The sequence below is a fragment of the Jaculus jaculus genome, chromosome 1 (genome assembly GCF_020740685.1).
Source record: "Jaculus jaculus isolate mJacJac1 chromosome 1, mJacJac1.mat.Y.cur, whole genome shotgun sequence".
Lineage (NCBI taxonomy): Eukaryota > Metazoa > Chordata > Mammalia > Rodentia > Dipodidae > Jaculus > Jaculus jaculus.
The window spans coordinates 35,253,294-35,279,353 of NC_059102.1; the positions used below are offsets into that span (position 1 = coordinate 35,253,294).

At 44.0% G+C, this 26,060-nt stretch overlaps 1 protein-coding gene across 1 annotated transcript; it reads right to left on the reverse strand.

The window, feature by feature from the left end:
* Positions 1 to 2,024: 2,024 nt before the first annotated feature.
* LOC101599621 (acyl-CoA desaturase 1-like) lies at positions 2,025 to 21,513 on the reverse strand. The gene is made up of 6 exons (XM_004669849.2): positions 21,469 to 21,513; positions 20,703 to 20,982; positions 11,984 to 12,114; positions 8,745 to 8,950; positions 4,730 to 4,962; positions 2,025 to 2,224 (listed from the first exon to the last, which is right to left on the reverse strand). The coding sequence occupies exons 1-6, from the start codon at positions 21,496 to 21,498 to the stop codon at positions 2,025 to 2,027; spliced, it is 1,080 nt and encodes a 359-aa protein (XP_004669906.2). The 5' UTR covers positions 21,499 to 21,513.
* Between the last annotated feature and the right edge of the window lie 4,547 nt (positions 21,514 to 26,060).

Below are 26,060 nucleotides of genomic sequence, written 5' to 3' on the forward strand. Positions count from 1 at the left end.
TTCTGTTAACACCAGCCCCATATGCAGGCTCTAGGGTGCAGTGGGTCTGCACAGAGGGAGATAGGACAAGCTCATATACATATGCATTAGGAAAGGTCTAAGACACTGAAAGGAACTGTCAGCACATCCATAAGGAAAAAAATGTTAGAAATTCACTCAATCTGATCCAAGTTTATGAATCATGTGTCACTAGTGCTGAGCTTTAGCATCTTGAAATCAGTGTTTCTTATGAGACAAAGTGGGGGACCTCAGCCTGAGGTGTCTACCCAGCCTTGGATAGAGACATTGCATCCATATTCTTGAGATATAGATGGGGTCCTCAGCCTTAGGTGCCCATACAGCCTTGGGTAGGGACTGGGTGTGGATCATTTCTCTGGAATAGAACCAGAAGACAAAGAAGAGAAAGTCGATTTTATTGTCCATATGTTATTAAGCTAGCATTTGATGACCTGTGGCGTAAACTTCCTGACATATATTTGCAAAGTGCACACAGGTCAGTTTATGTGACTAACAGTGACCTTCTGTTAAGTCTATGAGATGAAAATCTCGAAGACAAGGTGCCTCAGCTTAGGCTCCTTCCTCTAACCTCCACTCAAATGACACAGGAAGAGTGGCCCTCCCCCTTCACCTTGAGACTCAGCCACAGAGCATTTGGCATCATGTGTAGCCAATGGTGATGCAGCGGAGCCAAGCAGCTGTGTTGATGACATAACAACAGAGGCAGGCATGGCCCATGGTCAACAAGTCACTGATGTCATATTTTCTTCTAGACTTTTCTATACCATCGTCTGCCCTAGGCTGTGTGCTAGCAGATGTTGGTAAGTTTGCTAAATAAATGTCCAGTTTAGCAAAGTTCATTCAATCTCAGATCTCATTTTTCAGTCAAAGCACACCCTGGCTCCACAGACTGAGATCTTGCATTGACTTGACATAAGTAGCAATTTGCCCTTCATTCTGGTGCTTCCTATGGGATATATGGGTGCCACCTCCTCCTCCCACAGCATTGCACTGTCACCTGGGAGGATGGACAGAGGCCACACTGCCGTACAGTCATGGGAGACCGCTTTTCCTACTAACTAAATGTTTTCCCTTCTCCTTAGCCTAAACTGTACTGAGGGATTGAGACATTCTGCTGTCTCTTAACATGGCCACGCTCAGTGGCTCTCTCTGGCTCAGAGGACAGGAAGAGATCCTTGTCTCAGGATGGAAGAGGGCTGTGATGCTTCCTTCCATTTCACTTCCCACCTTAAACTCTACCCTGCTGATGAGTCACACCCTGCATTCTAACTCTCTCACCTGAAAACTTTTGGGGGGGGCGAGGGGGGTCTCGATGGGGGAGCAGTTGGGGGGCGTTAGAGGTAGGGTCTCACTCTAGCTCAGGCTGACCTGGAATTCACTATGTAGTCTCAGGTTGCCTTGAACTCACAGAGATCCTCCTACCTCTGCCTCCAGAGTGCTGGGATTAAAGGAATGCACCACCATGCCCGGCTCTGAGGATGTTTTAATTAATTTTTTATTGACAACTTCCGTGATTGTAAACAATATCCCTTCATAGTAACAAGTGTTGTCTTTTCATTTCTTCTAGCTAGAATAAATAAGAGGAGACTTCTAAAAAGGTTTTCTTGTATCTCTAGCTTTAGGGAATTACCTTGTAGCCCATTAAAGATCAAAAACAGAGCGAAACTGATACGAACTTCCTTCCTTATTTTTAGGTATCCAAAGGTTTATGATGTCTTTGGTAGGTGGACACAGACCAAGGTCTCATGAGCTGTTTCTGTGAGAATCAGTGAGGAAAGAAATATGGGCTATCAAGACAAAGCACACCCAAACAGAATGGAAGAGAGAGAAGTCTATGAGCTTAGCACTGTGGAAGGGAGTTGTCATTTAATCCTGTATCAGTTTACAAGCATACTGTACTGGAATGACTTAAGGTCATCTTGTATTGCAACCTGATAGCATTATTCGCTAGTCAACCAACAGAATATTATAGGGGCTTTTGGAACAGGAACTGAGGAACCTCAAACTCATCCAGTCTTGTAGCTTCCATCTCCAGTTCTTTTAATCCTGGCCAAGATGGAGGCCTTGGATACCTTCTTCCGGTCGTAAGCCAGACCGATGGCCGCCATGCAGTCGATGAAGAAGGTGGTGAAGTTGATGTGCCAGCGGTACTCACTGGCGGAGTAGTCGTAGGGGAAGGCGTGGTGGTAGTTGTGGAAGCCCTCCCCTGGAACGGAAGAAGGAGAGCAGTTAGGGGCTCTGTGGATGGCTGCCTCATCTCTGCACACCTCTTCCCTAGCGGGTACCTCGCACTTGGAAGATTCCTGCTACTACTAAGTGAACAGAATAACTCACTGTCTTCTACTCTGCTGCAAACACATGCCCTCAGTCACCTCAAGCAATGAGTGACAGATCCTGTCACCGTGGTTGTGAAAGAGTCTTTGTCAGAGGATGAGAGGGATACAGGTTCTGCTGGCAAAGGGTTTTACAGTGGAAAATACCAGCTCTTCAGTAAGTATGGGCCTAAGAACTTACAGGATCTGTGCATAGGTGCATGTGTTCAGGAAAGGGAAGGGCAAGAAGGAGAATCGTAGCTTCTTTCAGGTCCCGTTGGCAGCATGCCTTTCTCCAGGCACGCAGCCCTCTGGAAGGGTGAGAGGTCCAGTAGGCTGGGCAGCAGCAGCCAAACAACAGTGGAGCAATGGTCCCACCTGCAGTAGGAGTGCCCTCAGCCAGTCCTGGAGCACAGAGGACTGCTCTGGACACTAATCCGCTAATTTTTGACTTTGGGTTGGTGGGGATGCTGGTAAAATGGAATTTTGAAATTACAAATTCTGATGTTTTACTGGATAGAGGAAAACAAAGAAATCCTGGCCTCATGACAATTTATGTAAAAGGTTGTTTCCCACCTTTTTTTTTTTTTGTAGTATTTTGTTCTTTATTTACTTATGAGAGGGAGAGAAAGAATAGGTACACCAGGGCCTCCTGCCACTTCAAACAAACAAACTCCAGACACATGTGCCACCATGTGCATCTGGCTTACGTGGGCTTGGGGTAGTTGAACCTCGGTCCTTAGGCTTCACAGACAACAACCTTAACCCCTAAGCTATCTATCCAGCCCTCAACCCTTGTTTAAAGAAATGTTATTTATTTATTTGCAATCAAGGAGAAAGAGAAAGACTGAGTGAACCAGGGCATCTAATCACTGCAGACTAACTCCAGATGCCTGTGCCACCCTGTACATGTGGCTTTATGTGGGTACTGGAGAATCACTCCTGGGGAATTAGGCTTTGTAGGCAAGTGTCTCGACGACTGAGTCATCTCTCTAGCCCTATTTCACAACTCTTGATGTGGCTTGTCATTTTGAATTAATTCCAACACTGCTGACCCTTTTCAGGTTGGATAAAGAATAAGTAAGAGAAGTCACTGGACCCTTGAAGACAAAAGAATCCTCTGATAGATGTAGAATGATACTGAAAACAAGCAAATGAAAGAATTCCTGCCAAGCAAATGACTTCAAGTAGGACTTCTCAAGATACACACTTGCTCTGTCCACTGGGTCGTGTATGGGGCGATTTGAGCAGCAGGTGACATAAGGCTAATGTTAAGAATGTTGACTTTGCTGACTTCTACACCTTAAAAGGTTCTGTGTGAGCACTGCCTAGGTTCTGGTATCTGACATTTACAATGATGTCACATGCATACATAAATAAGAGAGGAAAGGGGAGACGAGGGAGGGCCTGAGTAATAACTGGAGCAGCTGTATCAGAGACAGCATAAGTGTGTGACTGTGAGAGCGAATGCAGGAAACCAATGAGATGAGGGTGGCAGGGAGCAGCTTGAGAGCAGGCAAAGGTGAGGTAAGAGGGACATAAAGCTGATGGACACTTTGAACTCATAAGGAGGCTGGATTTGGGGAAGGCCAGTACATATACTTGAATTAAATACAGAACACATCTCAGTCTACATTATTCCTTTTCTATGAAAATCACAGAATTTTAGAATATAGCTGAATTTTTTAAAAAAACATGGGTCAAAGTAAGAATAGTTCAATAGCTGGGCTTGGTGGTGCACACCTTTAATTCCATCACTCAGGAGGCAGAGGTACGAGGATCACCATGAGTTCAAGGCCATGCTGAAATTACATAGTGAATTCAAGGTCAGTCTGGGCTAGAGTAAGACCCTACCTCAAAAAAACCAAAAAAGAAAAAAAGAATAGAATATGTTCAATGATGGAAGGTACCTGAAAGTAGTGAAGAATATTCATGAAACTACATTAAGGTAACAAAACATACTTTCATAGTGGTACAGTTAAAGAAAACTAAACTAAGTAACATTTTTTCTATGTTTTATATGGAATGGCTGCATATAAAATGATGAACTTGCTAGCTTTACCATTACCCTTACTCTTCTACTTAGTCATGTCTGTCCCAAGTAAAATTCATCCTAGTTTGAAGGTGAACAGAAACAGGAAACTTAAGATGGCTCAGTAGACACAGCATTGGTGATGTCTGAAAATTGGAATCAAAGGCAGTTCTATTTCCCACATCTCCCTTTACCTAGTTCCTGTTGTCTGACACTCACACTAGACTCCCCATGCATTAACTAATATTACAGTGGAAGACCTGAAATAAAATGGACATAAAATAGTTTAATCTGTTCTCTGGCTGTCGAACTACTTCCCCTACCAACAAATCACTACATACACCCTTGCTATGGAGCACTGACTTACCCAAAGTTGCCAATGAAACCAGGACCTGCTCTCGGGGATTGATATTCTTGTCATATGGGCGATATCCATAGAGGTGGGCAGCACTGTTCACCAGCCAGGTGGCATTGAGTACTACAGCATATCGGAGGAGTGTGGCAATATATAGGCTGTGTTGAAAAGTCTCATCCCAGAAATGGCAGGGTACCAGTGTGGGCAGGATGAAGCACATCATCAGGACAGCAGGCTTGTAGTACCTGCAGAGAGATCACATGCTGCTCAGTGCAGAGACACAAACATACTTGATCTGTCCACACTGGTTGGGATGCTTGGTGTCTTTTTTCCTTCACTGTGGGCACAAGGAGACTGGAACTAGCAGGAGGGAACAGTGGAGAAAACCTTTTGAGCTCACACTGTCATCTTACTCTTTTTTTTGTTTTGTTGCCCTTTGTTCTTTCAAGGAAGGTTGTCTCTCTAGCCCAGGCTGACCTCAAGTCATCTATAGTCCCAGGCTGGCCTTGAACTCACAGGGATTTTCCTACTTCTGCCCCCTGAGTGCTGGAATTAAAGGCATGTACCACCACACCTGCCTATCTTACTCTTCAGATGAGGCAATGGCTTCCCTAGGGTGGGTCTAGTAAGAACCAAAGGAACAGGATTTTTTTTTAAGGTTTAGAGAGATTTTTTTAAAGTACTTCTGTTTATTTGCAGTGACACAGAGCGACACAGAGAGAGAGAGAATGGATGTGCCAGGACCTCAAGCCACTGCAAATGAATTGCAGACATGTGTGCCCCTTTGTGCATCCTGCTGTATGTGGGTACTGCGAAACTGAACTGGAATCATCAGGCTTTGCAGGCAAGTGCCTTAATTGCTGAGCCAACCTTCCAGCTTTCCCGGATAGATTTTTATTAGACTAGAAAGCACTTAACAGAAATAAGTAGGGATTACAGAGAACTCCTGCCCATGAGATGGCAGAAGGGAGGTAAAGCCCACCTAGAGATCCAGATCAGGGCCTTTTATAGGGAACAATGATTTGAAATGGTTCTCTGACTATAAATCCACCCCCCCCCCCCGCCCACACACACAGTAGCAGAAAACCATGTTAGTGGACAGATCAGAATCAAATCAAAAACTTATCAGCTGAGGTCTCTTGCCCAGCCTGTTGTTTGTCCATCTTTGTCTCCTCTCTCTTGCCTTTGAGAGTCTTTCCCAGTGTGTGGCAAGCGGCATGGGTCTGCTTTCTCCTGTTACTCCCTAGTCCTTTGGTCTGCCTTTCCTCATGAGACACACTGAGTGCCACTGACTCCCTGCACGGCTCTGTCCTTCAGGAGGTTTTCTCTCATTTTGTGGACCCATATAGACCAGGCTAATGACGTTCCAAGGGAATAGATTGACATCTCTTCAGTAGTCACATCTTCACATTTTAAGTCACTGACATTGCCTGGATTGAGCTCCTTCCCACTCCACTCTTGCCCCTGCTTTCCTAGCCAAGGCCTTCCCTATCTTCTAACTTGTTTCCCTGATGATTAAGAATCAGTGGGGGCTGGGGAGAGAGAGATGACTTAGCAGTTAAGGTACTTGCCTATGAAGCCTAAGAACATAGGTTCAATTCTCCAGAACCCTTGCAAGCCAGATGCATATGGTGGTACATGTGTCTGAAGTTTGTTTGCCATGGATAAAGGCCCTGGCACTCCCATTCTCTCTGTGTGTTTCTCTTCCTCTCTGTCTTTCTCTCTGTGTTTATAAATAAATAAATAAACAAATATTTTTTTAAAAATCAGTGATGGATGCAAGTCACTGCTACTAGTTGAGCTAGAAGCCTCCTGCATGTTGTCTAGTTTTTATGATGCTGGAAAGACCTACACAGCCTATTGAGGGAGAAAAGCCATCAACAGTCTTAATTAGCAGTGGACCCTGCAAACTTCATGGCTGGGTATTCAGGCCAAATACACCAACTGGTACAATGATCTCATCTGCTTTGGGGGAATAAACTGCTCTTTGATTGTATTTGAGGCCACTCTATAGGATAGAATTCCTGCCTAGTACTGAAAACCTAATCAAAACCCTTGCCTTGGTAGATCATAAGCTCTGGGGCGGTGGGGGGGGTGGGGAATTATTACTATATCATGGCTGAATGAAAATGCCCAGTAAACTGCCCTCTAAATATTTATGTTTATACCCATGTATTGATGCTATTCTCACTTCACTTTTGGTTAGAAAAGCTTCTCATTTTAGATGATGGTGACCACTGAGATGACAGAATTCATCATAGTGCTGACTAATGACAATGGAGTGTCCACACCCTCCAAGGCTCAGGGACTGTTGCAGATGAGCTGGTGTAATTAGGAGTGCTACAATACTGTCTTCCAGACACACGGTGACCTTGATATTCATGACCTTATAGAAGCTGATGCTACCTATACAAGAACTGCATAATAGGAGAAAAATATGATGACATCAAAATAGAAGAGAGACTAGTCAGTATGGAGTGGATTTGGGATGAGGAAAGGGAGAGTGGTGGGAGGGGATTATGATCATAATACAGTAGTTATATTTATGTAAGTTTTCAATAAAAAGTTTAAAAAATAATTGAATAAAAACTGTGGCTGGACCTTGGTTAAAACCAATCCTTTTGTAAAGAAAAAGTCCAGCATCACATAAATGGGAGGGGAAACAAAGGGGTACTTTATATCCTATGAAGAAATTTTAATTTTCATTCTAAAATCAAAAGTAGGTATAAAGCATAATTTTGTGTTAATCCTTTTTTTGGTTTATCTTTTATATATTAGGTCTGGAGTAGAGTCTGTCAAGTATTAGCATAAAAACTGAGAGCATTATTGCTGAGTTGTAAACTTAATTTGAACATTATTTCATGTTCTTTATAAGCACCAAGTATTAAACTGTAAATCATAATCAATGTAACTGAAGCATAAGGATCACATGGCATGTTATGTCATTGTTTTCAAGTACTGGAGTTTTACTTAAGTATAACAATGTGTTTAACACCAACAATGTAATATTTACTAATTACTTTTGTAAACTTCAGTTTTAGTGCATTTTCACAATATATCAGACTTCACCAAATATATGCCTTAGTATTGTATTGTGTTACTTCTTTACTGTGTATCTTGTGCATCTGGAGTTCATTTCCTGTGGCAGGTGGCCCTAGCACTCCCATATTCTCTCTTTTCTTGATCTCTTTCTCAAATAAATAAATAATTCATTCATAAAATATTAAAGATTTTTTTAAAGAAAAATAATCATTCAATGGTTGCTTTTACCTGTCCTGAGATCAGTCTGTAAAGCATACCTTTGACCGTCTCATGTTGCCAGTGCATCCAATAGTTGTTTCCAGCTGAATTATCTTGACTCCGTGTCTAGTCTGGTCCCAACATGGCATCACTCCCTTTTCCTGCCACACCTGTACCTCAAGAAGGACTTTGCTTCTGGAATATGTGTAGGATTTCTCATTATCTTTTAATTTAATTTTTTTTTTTTTTTGGTTTTTCAAAGTAGTGTCTTGTGCTACCCCAGATTTACCTAATTTTGCATATTTCATTCTGCATGTTGTATATTTACTATGATTGTTCACACAGAAATGTGAAAACCCACTGTCTTCTGGTTATTTATGATGCTACTTTTAAAAAATTATTTGCAAGAGCCGGGCGTGGTGGCACACGCCTTTAATCCCAGCACTCGGGAGGCAGAGGTAGGAGGATCGCCAGGAGTTCAAGGCCACCCTGAGACTACAGAGTTAATTCCAGGTCAGCCTGGACCAGAGTGAGACCCTACCTCAAAAAAAAAAAAAAAATTATTTGCAGGCTGGGGAGATGGCTCAATGGTTAAAAGCCATTCTTCTCTCTCTTTCTTTCTATCTCTTAGATAATAAATATTTGAAATATAAAAATAAAATGACTGGGAACAGGCAAGCCTAGTACAACCCTCTCCTTTAACTTAATGCACCCTTGAAGAAATAATGGGTTCCTAAATCCAAGGTGCCTGTAACCACATCCCCAGCTCCATCCTCACTTCACTCACCTCCGCTGGAACATCACCAGCTTCTCAGCTTTTAGGTCAGACATGTTCACCAAACTTCCCTTCTCTTTGACGGCTGGGTGTTTGCGCACAAGTAACCAACCCACGTGAGAGAAGAAAAAGCCACGATGGGAATTGTGAGGATCAGCGTGGGTATCTGAGAACTTGTGGTGGGTGCGGTGATCTCGGGCCCACTCATACACATCATTCTGTAGGGACAAAGAGGAACCTAGGATTGAGAAGAAACATCTTCCTGGGAGAAATTCAGTGCCCAAATATTTGCAAGGGCATGGGTCTGTCAAACCAAGCTTACAAGCTGCCAGTACTCTACAAAGGAGACAAGGGAGATCTCCCTCTTCTGCATCCTTGCCCTAGAAGCTTATGGGGAAAAGCAGGCTCAGGTCCCAGTCCCACGAACAGAACAACTGCTATGGGGGAAAGTGGGGACAGGAGGGGGTAAGTCATAGGGTTCAAAGAGTTTCAAAAGAACGCTGTAGTTCTTGGAGATATGACAAGGTCCTCATGGGTACTTAATCCTCCTCCACAGAAAGTACGAGTCAGGTGGCATTGGGTCCAGAATGTTGCGTTGTGGCAAAGGTAAATGTGGTTCCATCCTGATGCCTTTACTGGAGGCAGGTCACCCAACCCAACAGTGAGGCCAGCATGCCACTCACAAAGGTAAACGCTTTCCCAAAGGACCTCTGGGCATGTCCGGGACTCTTTAAATCCTTTCAAAAATGTACAAATAGATCTATTCCTAGTCTTATGCACTAGGATGTTAGGAACCTTCAGGCAATAAATTTCTGGGGAAGAAAAGATTGTGCACATGAGGTAAAAAACCTGAGATCATGGGCTCAAGATGGCTTAGTGGTTAAGATACTTGCCTGCAAAGTCAAAGGACCCAGCTTCAGTTTCCCAGGAAACCATGTAAGCCAGATGCAAAAAGTGGTGCATGCATGTGGTGTTTGTAGAGGCTAATGGCCCCAGTGCACCCATTTTCTCTCACTCTCTGTCTCTCTCCCTCTCTCTCTCCTCCCTCTGTATCAAATAAATAATTTTCTGTAAAGCCTGAAATCATGACAAGACAGAGAGGACCAATTGCTTTCCTGTTTTCCTCTTATTGAGTGGAGTTAGGGGGGCTTAGGCAGATAGGATATGGGTCAGGGGAACACATACAGTCTATTTATACAAATAACCACAGGGGCAGTATACCATAAAAACAGAACCTAGGAAAGAGAAAAATTTTAAGGTCATAGGTTTTATATGTCTTGGGGAAGGGCTAATTGGGCAAGCTAACCCCTGACCTTTATAACCATGACAGGAGAGGGAGGAGGGAGACCAATCCCTACAAAACAGAGTCCATAGCTGACTTTAATAATAGGCAAACTCAACACTTAGGATTACTTCTGAGGTTGGATAGAAGTACAAGAGCTACACTTGGCACCTTAAACTCCTACTCTGAAGGTACATAAAGCTGGACTTCCCAGTCTAAAAGCATTGCAGATAATGAGAGAACCCAAGCAGCAAATCAACTCAGGATGCAAAAATAAGAACATTATAATACAAGAAACACAAAGAATCAAGACAATACAGCCCCACCAAAAATTATAAATCCATCAAAAATGACCCTCAAATGAGACTGATAAAGATTTCAAAAAAAAAAAAAAATTTTTTTCAGTACTCAAGGAAATCAAAGGAATCAAAGAAGGAAATAAATTCCTGAAGTAACTCCAAGAGAACACAGGAAACAAGTTTAATGAAATAAGGAGGTCATTATAAGACATGAGTAAGGAAATAGAAATACTAAAGAAAAATCAGGCAGAAATTCTAGCACTGAAAAACACAGTCAACTAAAAAATGTTATAGAAAGTCTCACCAGTAGAATGGATGAAGGAGAAAACACAATGTCTAAGCTATAAGAGTAGATGTCAGATCTAATACAATCCAAAAAAGAGAAAGGCAAGCTAATAGGAAGGTATGAATGAAAATTTCAAGATATTTGGGACCCTATGAAAAGATCAAACATAAGAATTCAGGGTATAGTAGAAGGAGAAGAATTTCTATCCAAAGGCATACTAGGCATTTTCATCAAAATCATAGAAGAAAATTTTCCCCAAATTGGGAATGAAATGCCAATGCTGATACAAGGAGCTTTTAGAACACCAAACATACAAAACCTGGAAAGAACCTCTCCTTGCCATGTTATAATTAAACTACTAAACACACAAACCAAAGAAAATATATTGAAAGCAGTTAGAGAGTAAAAGCAAGTCACATACAAAGGCAAACCCATCAGGATCATAGCAGACTACTCAACACAAACTTTAAAAGCCAGAAGGGCTTGTAATGATGTATTCTAAGTTCTGAAAGATAATAACTGTCAACCAAGATTATGTTAACTCACAAAACCATCTATCCAAATTTAAGAAGAAATAATGACATTCCACAACAAAAACAGACTAAAGGTATTTATGACAACTAAGTCAACTCTACAGAAAATACTTGAAGGAATCCTTCACACTGAAGATAACATAACCTTCTTGAGTCCTTTATTACTTCTTTGTTCAAGGTAGGACAGAACCCAAAACTTGGGGACCATAAATTCTGAGGGACCCCTCCTGAATCTCATCATCCAGCATTAGGATCACAAAGTTTATCTTTTTCATCTTTTAGGGACTCAGTGTCCTCATTTTTCAGATGGAGACTTTCCTCTTAAGATGTTGTGAAGATTTAGTGAGCTTGTCTGTAACACTTATGTCTAGCATGATGACCAGCATGTAGTGGGAGCACTTGTTTGCAACAACAGAGTTGCTGAGTCTGTGGTATATCACCACAAACCCTACTGAGGCACACCCCTAAGAAAGTCACCTTGAAAAATGAATCTATTGTCCACTACCTGTCTAGGAAGCCAAGGTAGGAGCCTGCCTGGTAAGCCATGGCCCTTTATACTGGGCAACCACCACAGCCCACATAGAGTGATAACACAGGTAACTTGGGACTAAGAGTAACACACATATATACTTAGAGAAGCTTCCTATTTAGCTCCCATTCCTCTTCCTAGTACTCTGAAGTATCCCGTACATGTTGGACCTCAGGACTGAGCCTGCACTTCATATGAGCACAGGACACTGGATAGGGTGTCAGCTCTCCTGCTGGCTCCTCTATGGATGCAAATTACCTACATCCTGCCTGGACCACTGATAGAATGGAGACACAGAAGCTGAGCACCACTGGCCTCTTACCTGGAAAGCCATGGTGTTGGCAATAATGAGGAAGATTTTCAGTGGCAGCCGTGCTTTGTATGTTCGGTGGCTCCACAGGCGATGAGCACCTGCCGTGATGCCTAAAATACTGATTGAAAAGTAGACAATTCCTGCCAAGAGAACACAGCAGGGAAGTCACCATCCACTGGGAATACCATCAGGAGATCCACGTGAGGCTGTTTCTGACTCCACAGTGATGGATAATTTTAAAGGAAAGAGAAGTGGGAGGGCAGGATGTTTGCTGATAGGTGCTGATACGAACTGTCCTTTTAGAATCGGAGCTTCATTAGGAGAGTTGTAGCTCTGTGCCACAGGTACCATGATGAGGTCTGCAGTCAGAGGGAGAGACTCCATAAATCCAAAGGACTAAGTGGGGTGTCCCTTTTATGGCTGTTTGGACAATGAGAGTGTGTCTGGACACAGGACATGAGAGAGGTCACTGAGGCTATGGTGGAGAAAGTGGGAGATAAAGCCTCTAGTCCTTCAAGGTCTCCGAGGGAGAGGTGCTATTCTGTTGTCCTCTTGCTGTCCGTCAGACTAGAGGTTGAGGGAAGGAAAAAGACACTATAGGAGAATTACATTGTAGTTCAATGTTGCCTGGGTTACTGTAGAAGAGGTGGCTGGGCTTACCCACCTAGCCTTGAGCCTGTGTACTCTAAGGATTAAAGAGGGGAATCTTGCCAGCTCTCTGGAAAGGAAAACACTGCAGGGGTACAGCCAGATGTACGAGGTCACAGCTCCAAATCTAACACATTATCTACACTTCAGTGAGCGTCTGCTTCTCCCTGAGCCCTGGAATGCTCTGGACTCAGATCTTGGTAGCTCTGAACATGTAAATGGCCCTATCATGCCCTGGAACTTTCTACGTAGATATGGAGATAAATTCTAGATTCCCAGCAAGTAGGCAAGCCAAAAGGCAGGGAATAGGGCTGTTGCTACTTTGCCATTTGCCATTTTCATTCTACAGGGTCAGTGTTCCTAACCCTATCAACTTTGACTTCTTTTTCTCTTTCCCCCAAGATCCATCAGCCAGGACATTCTGACAAATAGCAGCTAGGACCGTTTGGGCACTGGTCAATTACAGAAGTCCCAAACTTTAGGAGATTCTGAGAGCACTGGTCTGTGGCTATTTACCAGCAGGACAACAATATTTCAACATGAAAGCAGGCAGTATGTCATGCCAGGGCAGGTCAGCCCTGCACAAAGTTACTTAAAACCAAAAAGCTTGTTTATGGGGCTTAACAGACACGAATAAGAAAACTAGAAATCAAAATTGTCCCCTCTGTCTTGTCATGATTTGAGGTAATGTAAGTCCTGAATGGACAAGTAAGAATGAATAGATCAGAGAGGGTAAGTGTTTATCCAGAATGACAATTGTCACCACATTTTGACATTCAGTTTTCTGTTAACAAATATTTTTATTCCAGCTCCATCTGTGGTAGTTTGATTCAGGTGTCCCCCTAAACTTAGGTGTTCTAAATGCTAGGTTCCCAGCTGATGGAGATTTGGGAATTAATGCCTCCTGGGGGGAGTGTATTGTTGGGGGCCGGCTTATGGGTGTTATAGCCAGTTTTCCCTTGCCAGTGTTTGGCACACTCTCCTGTTCCTGTTGTCCACCTTATGTGGGCCATGGGTGATGTACAACCTCTGCTCATGCCATCATTTTCCCTGCCATCATGGAGTTTCCCCCTTGAGCCTATATGCCAAAATAAACATCTTTTTTCCCACAAGTTGCTCTTGGTTGGCTGATTTCTACCAGTAATGTGGACCTGACTGCAATAGTAAAGTGGTACCAAAGGAGTGGGATTGTTGCTAGATCCCTGACTGTGTGGCTTTGGCCTTTTGGAGACGATTTTCAAGAGGAATGTGGAAGCATTTGAAATCTTGGCCTAAGAGATGCCTTGCAGTGCTGTAAGTGCAGCTTGATTGACAATTCTGGTCAGAGCTGCAAGACCTGGATGCAATGAACTATGGACTGTGAGGTTTGGCTTATAAGGGTGAGGAAGAGCTTTGCTTGGACTGGGCTAGCAGTTTGTGTGAGAAGCTTGCTCTTATCCCCATGTCCTGAGAAGTTGTGCAGGGTTGCTTTGTGTGGAAATGAACTGGTGTGAGCAGAGGAATATGGCACAGAAAGAAAAACCTTTGGGTGAATTGCTAACCATTCAGCTGCAATTGAGAGATTACAACCTTTGAGACTGGGCCAGCTGACCTGCACTGGTGCAACAGGAGAATGTAGACTCTTTCAAAGGGGCCTGAGTGCTCAAGGAGTGTCCTGTTCTTCAAAGTCTGCTTTATTCCCCCCTGGATTAAAAAATTGGCACCCTACCTGGTATTGTGGAGTATAAGAAATACAAGAAATAGGGTCATTGAGTTTGAAACATGGTCTTTTGTTTTGGAAATGGCCATGGGCAGTGTGAAGCAGGATTGCTGGAGGCCTGCATGGAGACCCCATGGGGCCATGAGGATGAATCCTGGATTGCAGTGGAGACTCAGTGGAGATGCTGGGACCACAAGATTGCTGCTAAGGAAAGCTGCCAGACCCAGTGAACTTTCCCAGGACTGTGAGTAGCCCAACTGGAGGGGCGGAATTGGAATGCCAGAGACTTGTTGCTGGTTAGAATTATCAGACTTGAAGATTTGTCACTGACTAGAATTGCTGGACTTGAAGCTACAGAGTTTGATGTTTGCCCTGGTTGTTTTATATCTTGTATTAGTTGAATATTTCTTTCTTTCTTTCTTCCTTCCTTCCTTCCTTCCTTCCTTCCTTCCTTCCTTCCTTCCTTCCTATCTATCTATCCATCCATCCTTCTTTCTTTCTTTCCTTCCTTCCTTCCTTCCTTCCTTCCTTCCTTCCTTCCTTCCTTCTTTCTTTCTTTCTTTCTTTCTTTCTTTCTTTCTTTCTTTCTTTCTTTCTTTTTGAGGTAGGGTCCCACTCTAGTCTAGGCTGACCTGGAATTCACTATGTAGTCTCACAGTGGCCTTGAACTCATGGCCATCCTCCTACCTCTGCCTCCTGAGTGCTGAATGAAAGGCGTGTGCCACCACGCCTGGCTTGGTTGAATATTTCTTTGCCATGCCCAATAACATCTTTTGCAGTGTGAGTATTTATTCTGTGCCATTATGGGTTTGGGGGGGATTTTTTGGTACTATGGCTCAGTTAAAAGACCTTAGACTATGGGGATGTATGAACATAATTGGGATTGAAAAAATACAGGGACTTTTAAAGTTGGACTAAATGCATTGCATTTTACATCATGGATGGTTGTCAGTTTGTGGGGGCCAGGGGCAGAATGTGGTGGTTTGATTCAGGTGTCCCCCATAAATTTAGGTGTTCTGAATGCTATATTCCCAGCTGATGGAGATTTGGAAATTAACACTTCCTAGAGGCAGTGTATTGTTGGGGGTGGGCTTATGGGTATTATAGCCAGTGTCCCCATGCCAGTGTTTGGCACACTCTCCTGTTGCTATTGTCCACCTTATGCTGGCCAATGGGTGATTCCACCCTCTGATCATGTCATTGTTTTCCCATGCCATCATGGAGCTTCCCCTTGAGCCTGTAAGCCAAAATAAACCTCTTTTTCCCACAAGCTGCTCCTTGTTGGGTGATTTCTACAATCAATGCAAACCTGACTGCAACACCATCCATTCCCAAAGATCTGCAAAGAGTCCAGATTTCTGTGTAAATCCAGACTCACTGTCATCACCAACTCTCAACAATGCTGGGAAAGGATTAAAGCTGGCATCTGCTAGTGCCTGTATCAGGTTAGGTAACCCCCAAATAAAGTTATGTTTCTATGGTGTCCTAAAGTCTTGTAGGTTCAGACATTCCACCTTGATTTTTTAAAAATTTTTTAAATTTATTTATTTGAGAGTGACAGACACAGAGAGAAAGACAGATAGAGGGAGAGAGAGAGAATGGGCGCGCCAGGGCTTCCAGCCTCTGCAAATGAACTCCAGATGCGTGCGCCCCCTTGTGCATCTGGCTAAGGTGGGACCTGGGGAACCGAGCCTCGAACTGGGGTCCTTAGGCTTCACAGGCAAGCGCTTAACCGCTAAGCCATCTCTCCAGCCCGCCACCTTTGATTTTTAACAAGGAAGGCATTGTGGCCTGTATCCATGGGCAATGTTTCAGTCCTAAGGGCCAGCTGGAAATGATGGATCTTCAAAGGTACAGAACTTAGTTGAGGTTGGAGACACCACAGACTGTACAAACTGTCTTGTGTTCCACAGAGATAACAGTTTCCTAATTGTGTCCCTCACTCCCACCTGCAGATCCCAATCTTCTTCCTCCTACACTATCCTGACAAAGGCCAGTGAGTCAGTGTGTGACCAGTGAAAGTTCTGGCCACGTTCCCTCTGAGCTAAGATGAGGTCCAAGCAGATTTGCTGTCTCTAGACATGTATTTTTTTAATTTTTCAAATATCTTTTATTTATTTGCAAGGAGAATAAATGAGAGAGAGATAAAAGAAAGGGAATGGGTAATGTAGAGTCTCCTTCCACTGCAAACAAACTCCAAATGCATACACCACTTTGAGCATGTGGCTCTACATGGGCAATGGGGACTCAAACTCTGGCCACCAGGATCTACAAGGAAACACCTTATGGTGGTTTGATTCAGGTGTCCCCGATAAACTTCTGTGCATGACATCATTTTATCCTGCCAACATGGAGCTTCCCCTCATGTCTATAAGCCAAAATAAACCCTTTTGTCCCACAAGCTGTTTTTGGTCAGGTGATTTCTGTTAGCAATGCAAACCTGACTACAGCAGTATAGTTGATACCAAGGAGTGGGGTCATTTGCTGCTAAACACCTGACTGTGTGGATTTGGCCTTTTGGAGCTGATTTTCAAGAGGAATATGGAAGGACTAGAAACCTCAGCTTAAGAGATGCCTTGCAGTGCTGTAAGTACAGCTTGAAGGAGTATTCTGGTCAGAGTTGAAAGACCTGAATGCAGTAAGAACTATGGACTGTGAGGTTTGGCTTATGAAGGTGAGAAAGAGCTTTGCCTGGACTGGGCTACAAGCAGTTTGTGTGAGAGGCTTGCTGTCATGCCCATGTCATGAGAACTTGTACAGGGTTGCTTTGTGTAGAAATGGACTGGGGTGATCAGAGGACTATGGCACAGAAAAAATGAAATCATTTTTCTTGTTCTGCCCATTCAGCTGCAATTGTATGCAAGATTGGGCCAGCTGACCTGCATTGGCACAACAGAAAGAATGCAGTCTTTTGAAGGGGCCTAAATGTTGAAGGAGCATCCTGTTCTTCAATATCTGCTTTATTCTCCCTATGATTAATAAATTGGTACCTCACCTGGTCTTATGGAGTATAAGAATTGCAGGAGAGGGAGGGTCATTGAATTTGCAATTAGCCTTGTGTTTTGGAAGTGTCTGTGGGCAGTGCAAAGCAAGTTTGCTGGATGTCTGCATGGAGACCAGATGGAGCCATGAGGATGGACTGAGGGTTGCAGTGGAGACCCAGTGCAGATGCCTGGACCACGAGACAGTTGCTAAGGAGAGCTGCCAATTCCAGATGAAGTTTTCCAGGACTGTGAGTAGCCTAGATGGAGGGGTGGAATTGAAACTCCAGAGACTTGTTGCCGGTTAGAATTATCAGACTTGGAGACTTGTCACTGACTAGAGTTGTTGGACTTATAGCTACAGAGTTTGATGTTTTCCCTGTTTAAATCTTCTATTAGTTGAATATTTATTTGATATGCCCAATGCCATCTTTTGCAGTGTGAATGTTTATTCTGTGCCATTATAGGGTTTTTGAGGTTGTTTTTTATATTATGGCTCAGATCTTGGACTATGGGAATGTTTGAACATCATTAGGATTGATAAAAACTATGAAAACATTCAAAGTTAGACTGAATACATTGCATTTTCATCAAAGATGGTTATCAGTTTATGGGACCTAGGGATGGAATGTGTTGGTTTGATTCAGGTGTACCCCATATACTTAGGTGTTCTGAATGCTAGGTTCTCAGCTGATGGAGATTTGGGAATTAACACCTCTTGGAGGCAATGTACTTTTGGGGGCAGGCTTATGGGTGTTGTAGCCAGTTTCCCCTTGCTAGTGTTTGGCACACTCTCCTGTTGTTGTTGTCCACCTTATGTTGGCCAAGGGGTGATGTTCACCCTCTGTTCATAACATCATGTCCCTCTGCCATTATGGAGCTTCCACTCATGTTTGTTTTGTTTTTGTTTTTGTTTTTGTTTTTCCAGGTATGGTCTCACTCTGGTCCAGGCTGACCTGGAATTAACTCTGTAGTCTCTGGGTGGCCTTGAACTCATGGCAATCCTCCTACCTCCACCTCCCCTCATACTTGTAAGCCAAAATAAACCATTTTTTCCCACAAGCTGCTCTTGGTGGTGAGATTTCTGCCAGCAATGCAAGCCTGATTTCAACACACCTTTACCTAGTGAGCAATCTCTCTAGCCCCGTGGCCATATTTGCATTGGCATCTTCACATACAAGATCTTACCACATCTATACCTGGAAGAGCCACAGCAGAGCAAGAATCCTGCAGTCAGGGAAGACAAGAAAGGGCTTTGGGGCTGGAGAGATGGCTTAGCAGTTAAGACTCTTGCCTATGCAGCCAAAGGACCCAGGTTTGACTCCCCAGGACCCACATAAACCAGATGCACAAGGTATTGCATGCATCTGGAGTTCATCTGCAGTGACTGAAAGCCCACACACCCATTCTCTCTATCTCTCTTTCTCTATCTGACTCTTTCTTTCTCTTTCTGTCTCTTTCTCTCTATCTATCTGCCTCTTTCTCTCTCTCTCTCTCAAATAAATAAAATTAATAATGTACTTTGTTTTTGTTTTTGTTTTTTTCTGAGGTAGGGGTCTCACTCTAGCTCAGGCTGACCTGGAATTCATTGTGTAGTCCAGGGTGGCCTTGAACTCCCAATGATCCTCCTACCACTGCCTCCTGAGTGCTGGGATTAAAGGCATGAGACACCATGCCTGGCAAAATTAATAATTTTTTAAAGATTTATTTTTATTTATTTACTAGAAACAGAGAGAGGGAGGGAGGGAAGGGGAGAGAGAAAGAATGGGCACACCAGAGCCTCTAGCCTTGCAAACGAATTCCAGATGCATGTGTTACCTTGTGCATCTGACTTACATGGGTCCTGGGAAATGGAGCCTCAAACCAGGGTCCTTAGGCTTCATAGGTAAGCGCTTAACCATTAATCCATCTCTCCAGCCCTGAAATTAATAAGTTGTTTTTTCTTTTTAACAAAGCAAATGTCCTTAGCAGTGAACCATGGAAAAGTCCATGAGATTCATGCTGCGAGCAGCCCTGACATTAGCTGTTTAAGCAAATGCAATGTCATATTCGGGGAACTGGGTCAGGAACCTAAGCATACTCATGCCTGCTCTACCCCTACTACTTCCTGCCAAGCAGATGAATCAGCTCAAACAGATTAGTTCTCCAACCCCCAAGGAAGAAATGTGACTATGCACATTGATAAACAATCAACATTTCATAGAGTTATCCTGAGAGGTGTGCTAGACAGTTTTTATCTTTAGCCCTTGGTGTTGTCAGAGATGTCCCCTTAATCTCAAGAACTCTCCCAAGGTATGCAAAAGGACAGCAAGTTCACAAAACAGTTGAGTCAGTCAAAAGGTGGGAAGGACACACAAATCGCCTAGAACCCATGACCTTCCTAGTCTTGATGAAGCTGACTTGTCATCACTTAGTATCTAGAAAAACTATGGCCTTGAGAAAGAGGAACTTCTCAGCTGCATTGACCTGGGACATCTGGAGAACTTCCCAGATGAAGCTCCAAATCCTGGACCTGTAAGTCCTAAGAAGTCTAGGGCAGGAGTAGACAGTACCTGGCCAGCCACTCCTGGTCATTGCTACCCTCCTAGAGAGCTGCCAGAAAGTGCTGACACCTGGCACTGCTGCAGAAAACCTCTCATTTTCTTCTGCAAAACTCCTTGCTCACCCCCCTCACAGTGCAGCCAGAGACCCTGGGTGTACAGAACTTCCTGCTTCTTCCTCCTGATTCAGACTTCAGAAGCAAGACGCAGCCATCAGCCCACTCCCAGGAATCTCTGAGGAGCTGAGCTAGGGCAGGTCAGGGACAGGGATAACTGTCTCCCTCAAAAGAGTAGCCTGAAGGTCAGAACTGATCATGACTCTATTTCCTGACTTGTATGTCCCTGCCAAGGAGTGACAGGGAGTGGACAAGAAGGACTGGTCTGAGTAGACAGAGGGTACATAGCACCATGGCCTCAGGAGAGAAGAGTTGGCTAATTAGGGAAAGGAACATGAAATGTTTCTGCAACCTTGTTTCATTCTAAGAACATTTTCTTGACTGACATGTACTGCACCCTGGAGACCTACCTGGAGTAACAGAGCCACACACCTGTGCCCACTGGGTTGTATAGAAACCTGCTTCATTTTCCTCCAGGTCACACTAGCCTGGTCTGGCCAGAGCAGGGCCAATAGTTTTTTGTTGATAATTCTATTCATCCCTCTCAAATGAGCTCTCTCCTTGTTCTGTTCCCTAGTCTCATTTCCCAACCCAGCCAGTTTCTTAGTAATCAATGAGAAAAGTCTGGCGAAAGCTGCAGGGATGGAAGGAGACAGAGAGAACCCACTTTCCAGGGTGAGTTACCACTCAATTAGAGGATAGGAGAAACCTGGTGCACTGGCTCAGGCCAGTGAAGCTTCTTACCCCAGAGCAAGGTATAGAGCTTGCAGGACAGAAGCAGTGTGGTTCCATACAGGGCTCCTAAGTGCAGAAGCACCATGAGGATGATGTTTCTCCAGACGTACTCCAGCTTGGGTGGAGGGCCCTTCGCATCCTGGTAGCTGGGGTCATGTATATCTTCTTTCATTTCAGGGCGGATGTCCTGTTCTGAGTCGAGGGGCATCGTCTCTTCTCCACCTTGTCCCCTCTGCTGGCCACAGGAGCGAGGCACTGTCAGGCTGGTGGTAGCACAGTAGCCAGGGATCTTGGAGAAGAAGGTATGTACAGTCAGGGGAACAGACACGTGGAGACAGTGGAAGACGTGGAAGTCACACAGGAAGGAGAGGTACAGATCCTGGCCTGGCATCTCTTGCTGCAGGAGGATGGGATAGAGCCTACCTGGAGATGGGATGGGGAATGTGCACATGCAGTGATTATGAGACCTCAAAGTGAGGGGGAAGAAGGAGAGAGGGGTGAAATATTAGTCCCCCAAACTACACACAAAGGAAAACACATGTGCATATAGAAAGGTTCTGGCTGTACAGTTTTCTTTGAAGCTCTAGAAATGAAAGTTGCAGAATGAAAGGACAATGTGCGCCCCACTCCCCTCACCATGTGGAAGCCATACGAATATGAAAAGAAGTCCAGGGTGTCTCCATAGCTCCCACCTCTTGTCCTCACCAACCAGTCACCAGAAGCCCAACTGGTGACAAGGACCCCATGCAGTGGAGGTCACCAGTGCAAAGCTGACCTGTTGTGACAAGTGATTCTGGTTCAGCATCGTGTCTCTGGGGAGCTGAGGTCCTGTTTGCAACCTTGAGATACAGTGCAGAATTCAGGAAGGACTGCCAAGACTGACGGTGCACACACTTTAAGTCAGTAGGCCACTTGTGCCCTCTGCATCCTCCTGGATTGATTCTTCTGTGTGCAGATCTTTCCTGGATTGGGATTTAAAGGTTAGAGCTAGTGACTACATCCGGTATTTGTTCATATATCCACTGCACTGCCAACAAGGAGCAGGGTGCACAGAGGTGGCCAGTCAAGATGTGCCGCGGACTGACTCTCGGGGAGATCAGGACCGAGGGAGAACAAGGGCGAAGGCTCAAGGAGAACTCGGGATTCGGCGAGGAAATGACAGACAGACACACTCTAAGTAAAATATGCTGCTGCGATTTACTGAAGGTTTCATGAAGATTTTATACAGATTGAACAGGGAAACTTAGCAAACCAACAAGTGATCTCAGAAATCATTAATCTAAACAATCTTAAGTATTGTTCTATTGTAAGCATACATGCAATGTTGATCAGGCAGGAACTGTACCCATTTTTTAAGAAGGACGCCTTGCATCATTGACCACAGCTTTACATGAATAGAAGCTTGGGGTAAGGGATGTAAGGTGAACAATAGGTTATTTATTTTTTATAAACCGAGCAGAGAGCCATCTCTTTCCACTTATAAGATTATTTATATAATCCTCATATTCATTATAAAAATGTTTCTATCCAAAAGACCACCAATATTTTAAGGCTGGTTTAATGTTTTCCAGGAATTCTTTTCTTTCTTGTCTAGAGTATAAGCACCAAGGCTTACGTGTCCTTGCTAAGCATTTCATAAATGGAAGAGAATGCCATAGCCTCCTTATTCCTTCATAATTCATTCATCTATTACCGAATTCATCATATCCTCCCTCATAGGGGAGTGGATCTAGGTAGTTCCCAGCTCTGGGAGTCTACTATCAGCCCTTGATCAAGTACTGAACATACCCCCCAGGAAGTTTCCTGATGGGAAAGCCTAAATTTTATAACTCCTTATCTGTAGAACTGTCATACTTCTAATGAACACTACCGATCAACATTTCTACTTTTACTTTCTCAGGATCAGTATTGTTCTAAAACATCATAAGCTGTTTCTACTCTACACCATCTAAAAACTGTTCTAGAGTTAATCTTTTATTCCTAGTAGAGTTATACATATCCTCCATTGCCCTAATCATAGGAGGGGCACATTCAATACTCAAATTGTTTTTTGTACTCTGATTGCGTGCAAGATTAATAGTAAGTGTAGCGTAGAAACTAGCTGTTCTTTAACAAACAACTAGAAGGGAGCAAGAAAGAAACAGAGCGCAGAATACAGCTGATTGGCACCGGCAATTAGGTCGTCATGACTTCATGGGCAGCAGGAACCTTTACAGTAACCGACTGCCAAGGGGTCACCGGGGGCATCCCTCCGAGGAGTGCTGGCCCTCTGTCCTCAGCTCTCATCCAGTACAGAAGCATCTCTGCTTGCTACACAGGCGAGGTCGCCGTGGACGTACCAAAGATGAGGTTGGAGAAGAGCAGAGATGGAGAGCTGAAAGCCTGTGGTGATCTAAGATGGGATCATGAGACAATGGATATGCTAACAGGGTGCCACCTTTGTTCTATTTCTTAGAGTAATGTTAATGAGCTTTCCGAAACTCTGGCACATCTTTGACCAGGGTAACTTACCACCTTATGTTTCTGTAAACAGTGCAATATGCACCTTCACTGAGGCAATTTAAAGTACACCCCTCCTTCCAAGAATCAGTGCTCATCTAGCAGAACTGATGGCTCCTATCAGGGCACCAGAACTAAGCAAGCATCAGATGGTCAATATTTGCATTCTAAATATGCCTTCTTAGTCTTCCATGCTCACACTACCCTTTAGACAGTTGCTGTTGCCTGAAGATAGTCAATGGAAAATTTCTTAAAACAGTTGTTTTTACCAAGAACAATTTCCGGGTGTTTATGGAATCTTTTCAAGGTAATTAGTTTAAATTTGTTGGTAAAAATTGTCTCTAAAACATGTCAATATGTTTCACATGTATTTACAAATGCCAGGAATTTAAAGGAGAGCTATATATGCTTTCTATTCTTATTCTATTCTTATGGGGTGATGTCACCAGGCAACTCAAGCTAGATATGAACTTAAGCTTTTTATACCATCCTTTAGCTAGATCTGTTTTGATAATGGCAAAAAATAATCACATATACTCTGTGTGGTGGTTTGATTCAGGTGTCCCCCATAAACTTAGGTGTTCTGAATGCTAGGTTCCCAGCTGATGGATATTTGGGAATTAATGCCTCCTGGAGGGAGTGGATTGTTGGGAGCGGGCTTATGGGTATTATAGCCAGTTTCCCCATGCCAGTGTTTGGCACACCCTCCTGTTGATTAGGTTCACCTTATGTTGGCCAGGGGGTGATGTCCACCCTCTGCTCATGCCATCGTTTTCCCCTGCCATTGTGGAGCTTCCCCTCAAGCCTGTAAGCCAAAATAAACCTCTTTTTCCCAGAAGCTGCTCTTGGTTGGGTGATTTCTACCAGCAATGCGAACCCGACTGCAACAGTAAAGTGGTACCGAGGAGTAGGATTGCTGTTAGACACCTGACTATGTGGTTTCAGCCTTTTGGGGCTGATTTTCAAGAGGAATGTGGAAGGAGTTGAAGCCTTGGCCTAAGAGATGCCTTGCAGTGCTGTAAGTACAGCTTGATGGACTATTCTGGTCAGAGCTGAAAGACCTGAAGGCAGTAAGAACTATGGACTGTGAGGTTTGGCTTATTGGGGTGAGAAAGAGCTTTGCTTGAACTGGGCTAGCAGTTTGTGTGAGAAACTTGCTCTTATGCCCATGTCCTGAGAAGTTGTATAGGGTTGCTTTGTGTAGAAATGAACTGGTGTATGCAGAGGGATATGGCACAGAAAGGAAAATCCTTGGGTGAACTGTTGCCCGTTCAGCTGCAACTGAAAGATTACAACCTTTGAGACTGGGCTAGCTGACCTGCGCTGGGGCAACAAGAAGAATGTAGACTCTTTTGAAGGGCCTGAGTACTCAAGGAGTCCTGTTCTTCAAAGTGTGCTTTAATCCCTCCTGGATTAACAAATTGGCACCCTACCTGGTATCATGGAGTATAAGAAATGCTGGAAAGAGGGTCATTAAGTTTGCAACACAGTCTTGTGTTTTGGAAATGGCCATGGGCAGTGTGAAGCAGGTTTGCTGGTTGCCTGCAGAGAGACCCCATGGGGCCATGAGGATGAACCGTGGCTTGCAGTAGAGACCCAGTGGAGATGCCGTGACCATGAGATGGCTGCCGAGGAGCTGCCAGCCCCGATGAAGTTTCCCAGGACTGTGAGTAGCCTAGCTGGAGGGGCAGAATTGGAATGCCAGAGATTTGTTGCTGGTTAGAATTATTGGACTTGAAGATTTGTCACTGGCTAGAGTTGTTGGACTTGAAGCTACAGAGTTTGATGTTTGCCCTGGTTGTTTTAAATCTTGTATTGGTTGAATGTTTCTTTGCTATGCCCAATGCCATCTATTTCAGTGTGAATATTTATTCTGTGCCATTATGGGTTTTTTGAGGTTATTTTTTGGTATTATGGCTCAGTTAAAAGATCTTGGACTATGGGGATGTATGAACATCTTTGGGATTGATAAAAACTATGGGGACTTTTAAAATGAGATGAATGCATTGCATTTTACATCATGTATGATTATCAGTTTATGGGGTCCAGGGGCGGAATGTGGTGGTTTGATTCAGGTGTCCCCCATAAACTTAGGTGTTCTGAATGCTAGGTTCCCAGCTGATGGATATTTGGGAAGTAATGCCTCCTGGAGGGAGTGGATTGTTGGGGGCGGGCTTATGGTTATTATAGCCAGTTTCCCCATGCCAGTGTTTGGCACACCCTCCTGTTGCTGAGGTCCACCTTATGTTGGCCAGGGGGTGATGTCCACCCTCTGCTCATGCCATCGTTTTCCCCTGCCATCGTGGAGATTCCCCTCAAGCCTGTAAGCCAAAATAAACCTCTTTTTCCCAGAAGCTGCTCTTGGTTGGGTGATTTCTACCAGCAGTGCAAACCTGACTGCAACACTCTGTATCCACAGTCCTTCAACAGTGGTGCAACTATTCTTTGCATTTGATGACCACAAGTACAAGTCAAAGTCAATGAGGATACTGGGACTAAAAGGGCAGCCAATATTTTAGTATCTTCTCCCAGGTCAAGAAGACCCCAAGGGATGATAGGACACCTCTATAAGGTCCTACAGTTACTGGAAGTCACCTGTGCTGTTGATCAGCGAGGTCATAGAGACCAGAGGTTGGATTCCAACCAGTGAGCCATCTGTAAGAGGAAACCAGGCCCACGCATGGGGCTGCTCCCGTGTCCACAAACTTCTCAGTTCATGCATATATGGTAACCAATCAGAGACTTTCCATGATGCCAGCAATGTACCTTGCAGCTTTTAGAAAAGCCCATACCACTTCAGGTTGTTCGAGTAACAATACTGCTCCCATTTAAAAAAAGAAAAAGGTGCCAGGCGTGGTGGCACATGCC

Coding starts and splice junctions, on each gene's coding strand:
- LOC101599621 (XM_004669849.2), bottom strand. CDS start 21,498: ATGCTGAACCAGAATCACTTGTCACAACAG. Junction 8,951..11,983: donor CCAACACCATGGCTTTCCAG/GTAAGAGGCCAG, acceptor TTGTCCCTACAG/AATGATGTGTATGAGTGGGC. Junction 2,225..4,729: donor GGTTTCATTGGCAACTTTGG/GTAAGTCAGTGC, acceptor CTTCCGTTCCAG/GGGAGGGCTTCCACAACTAC.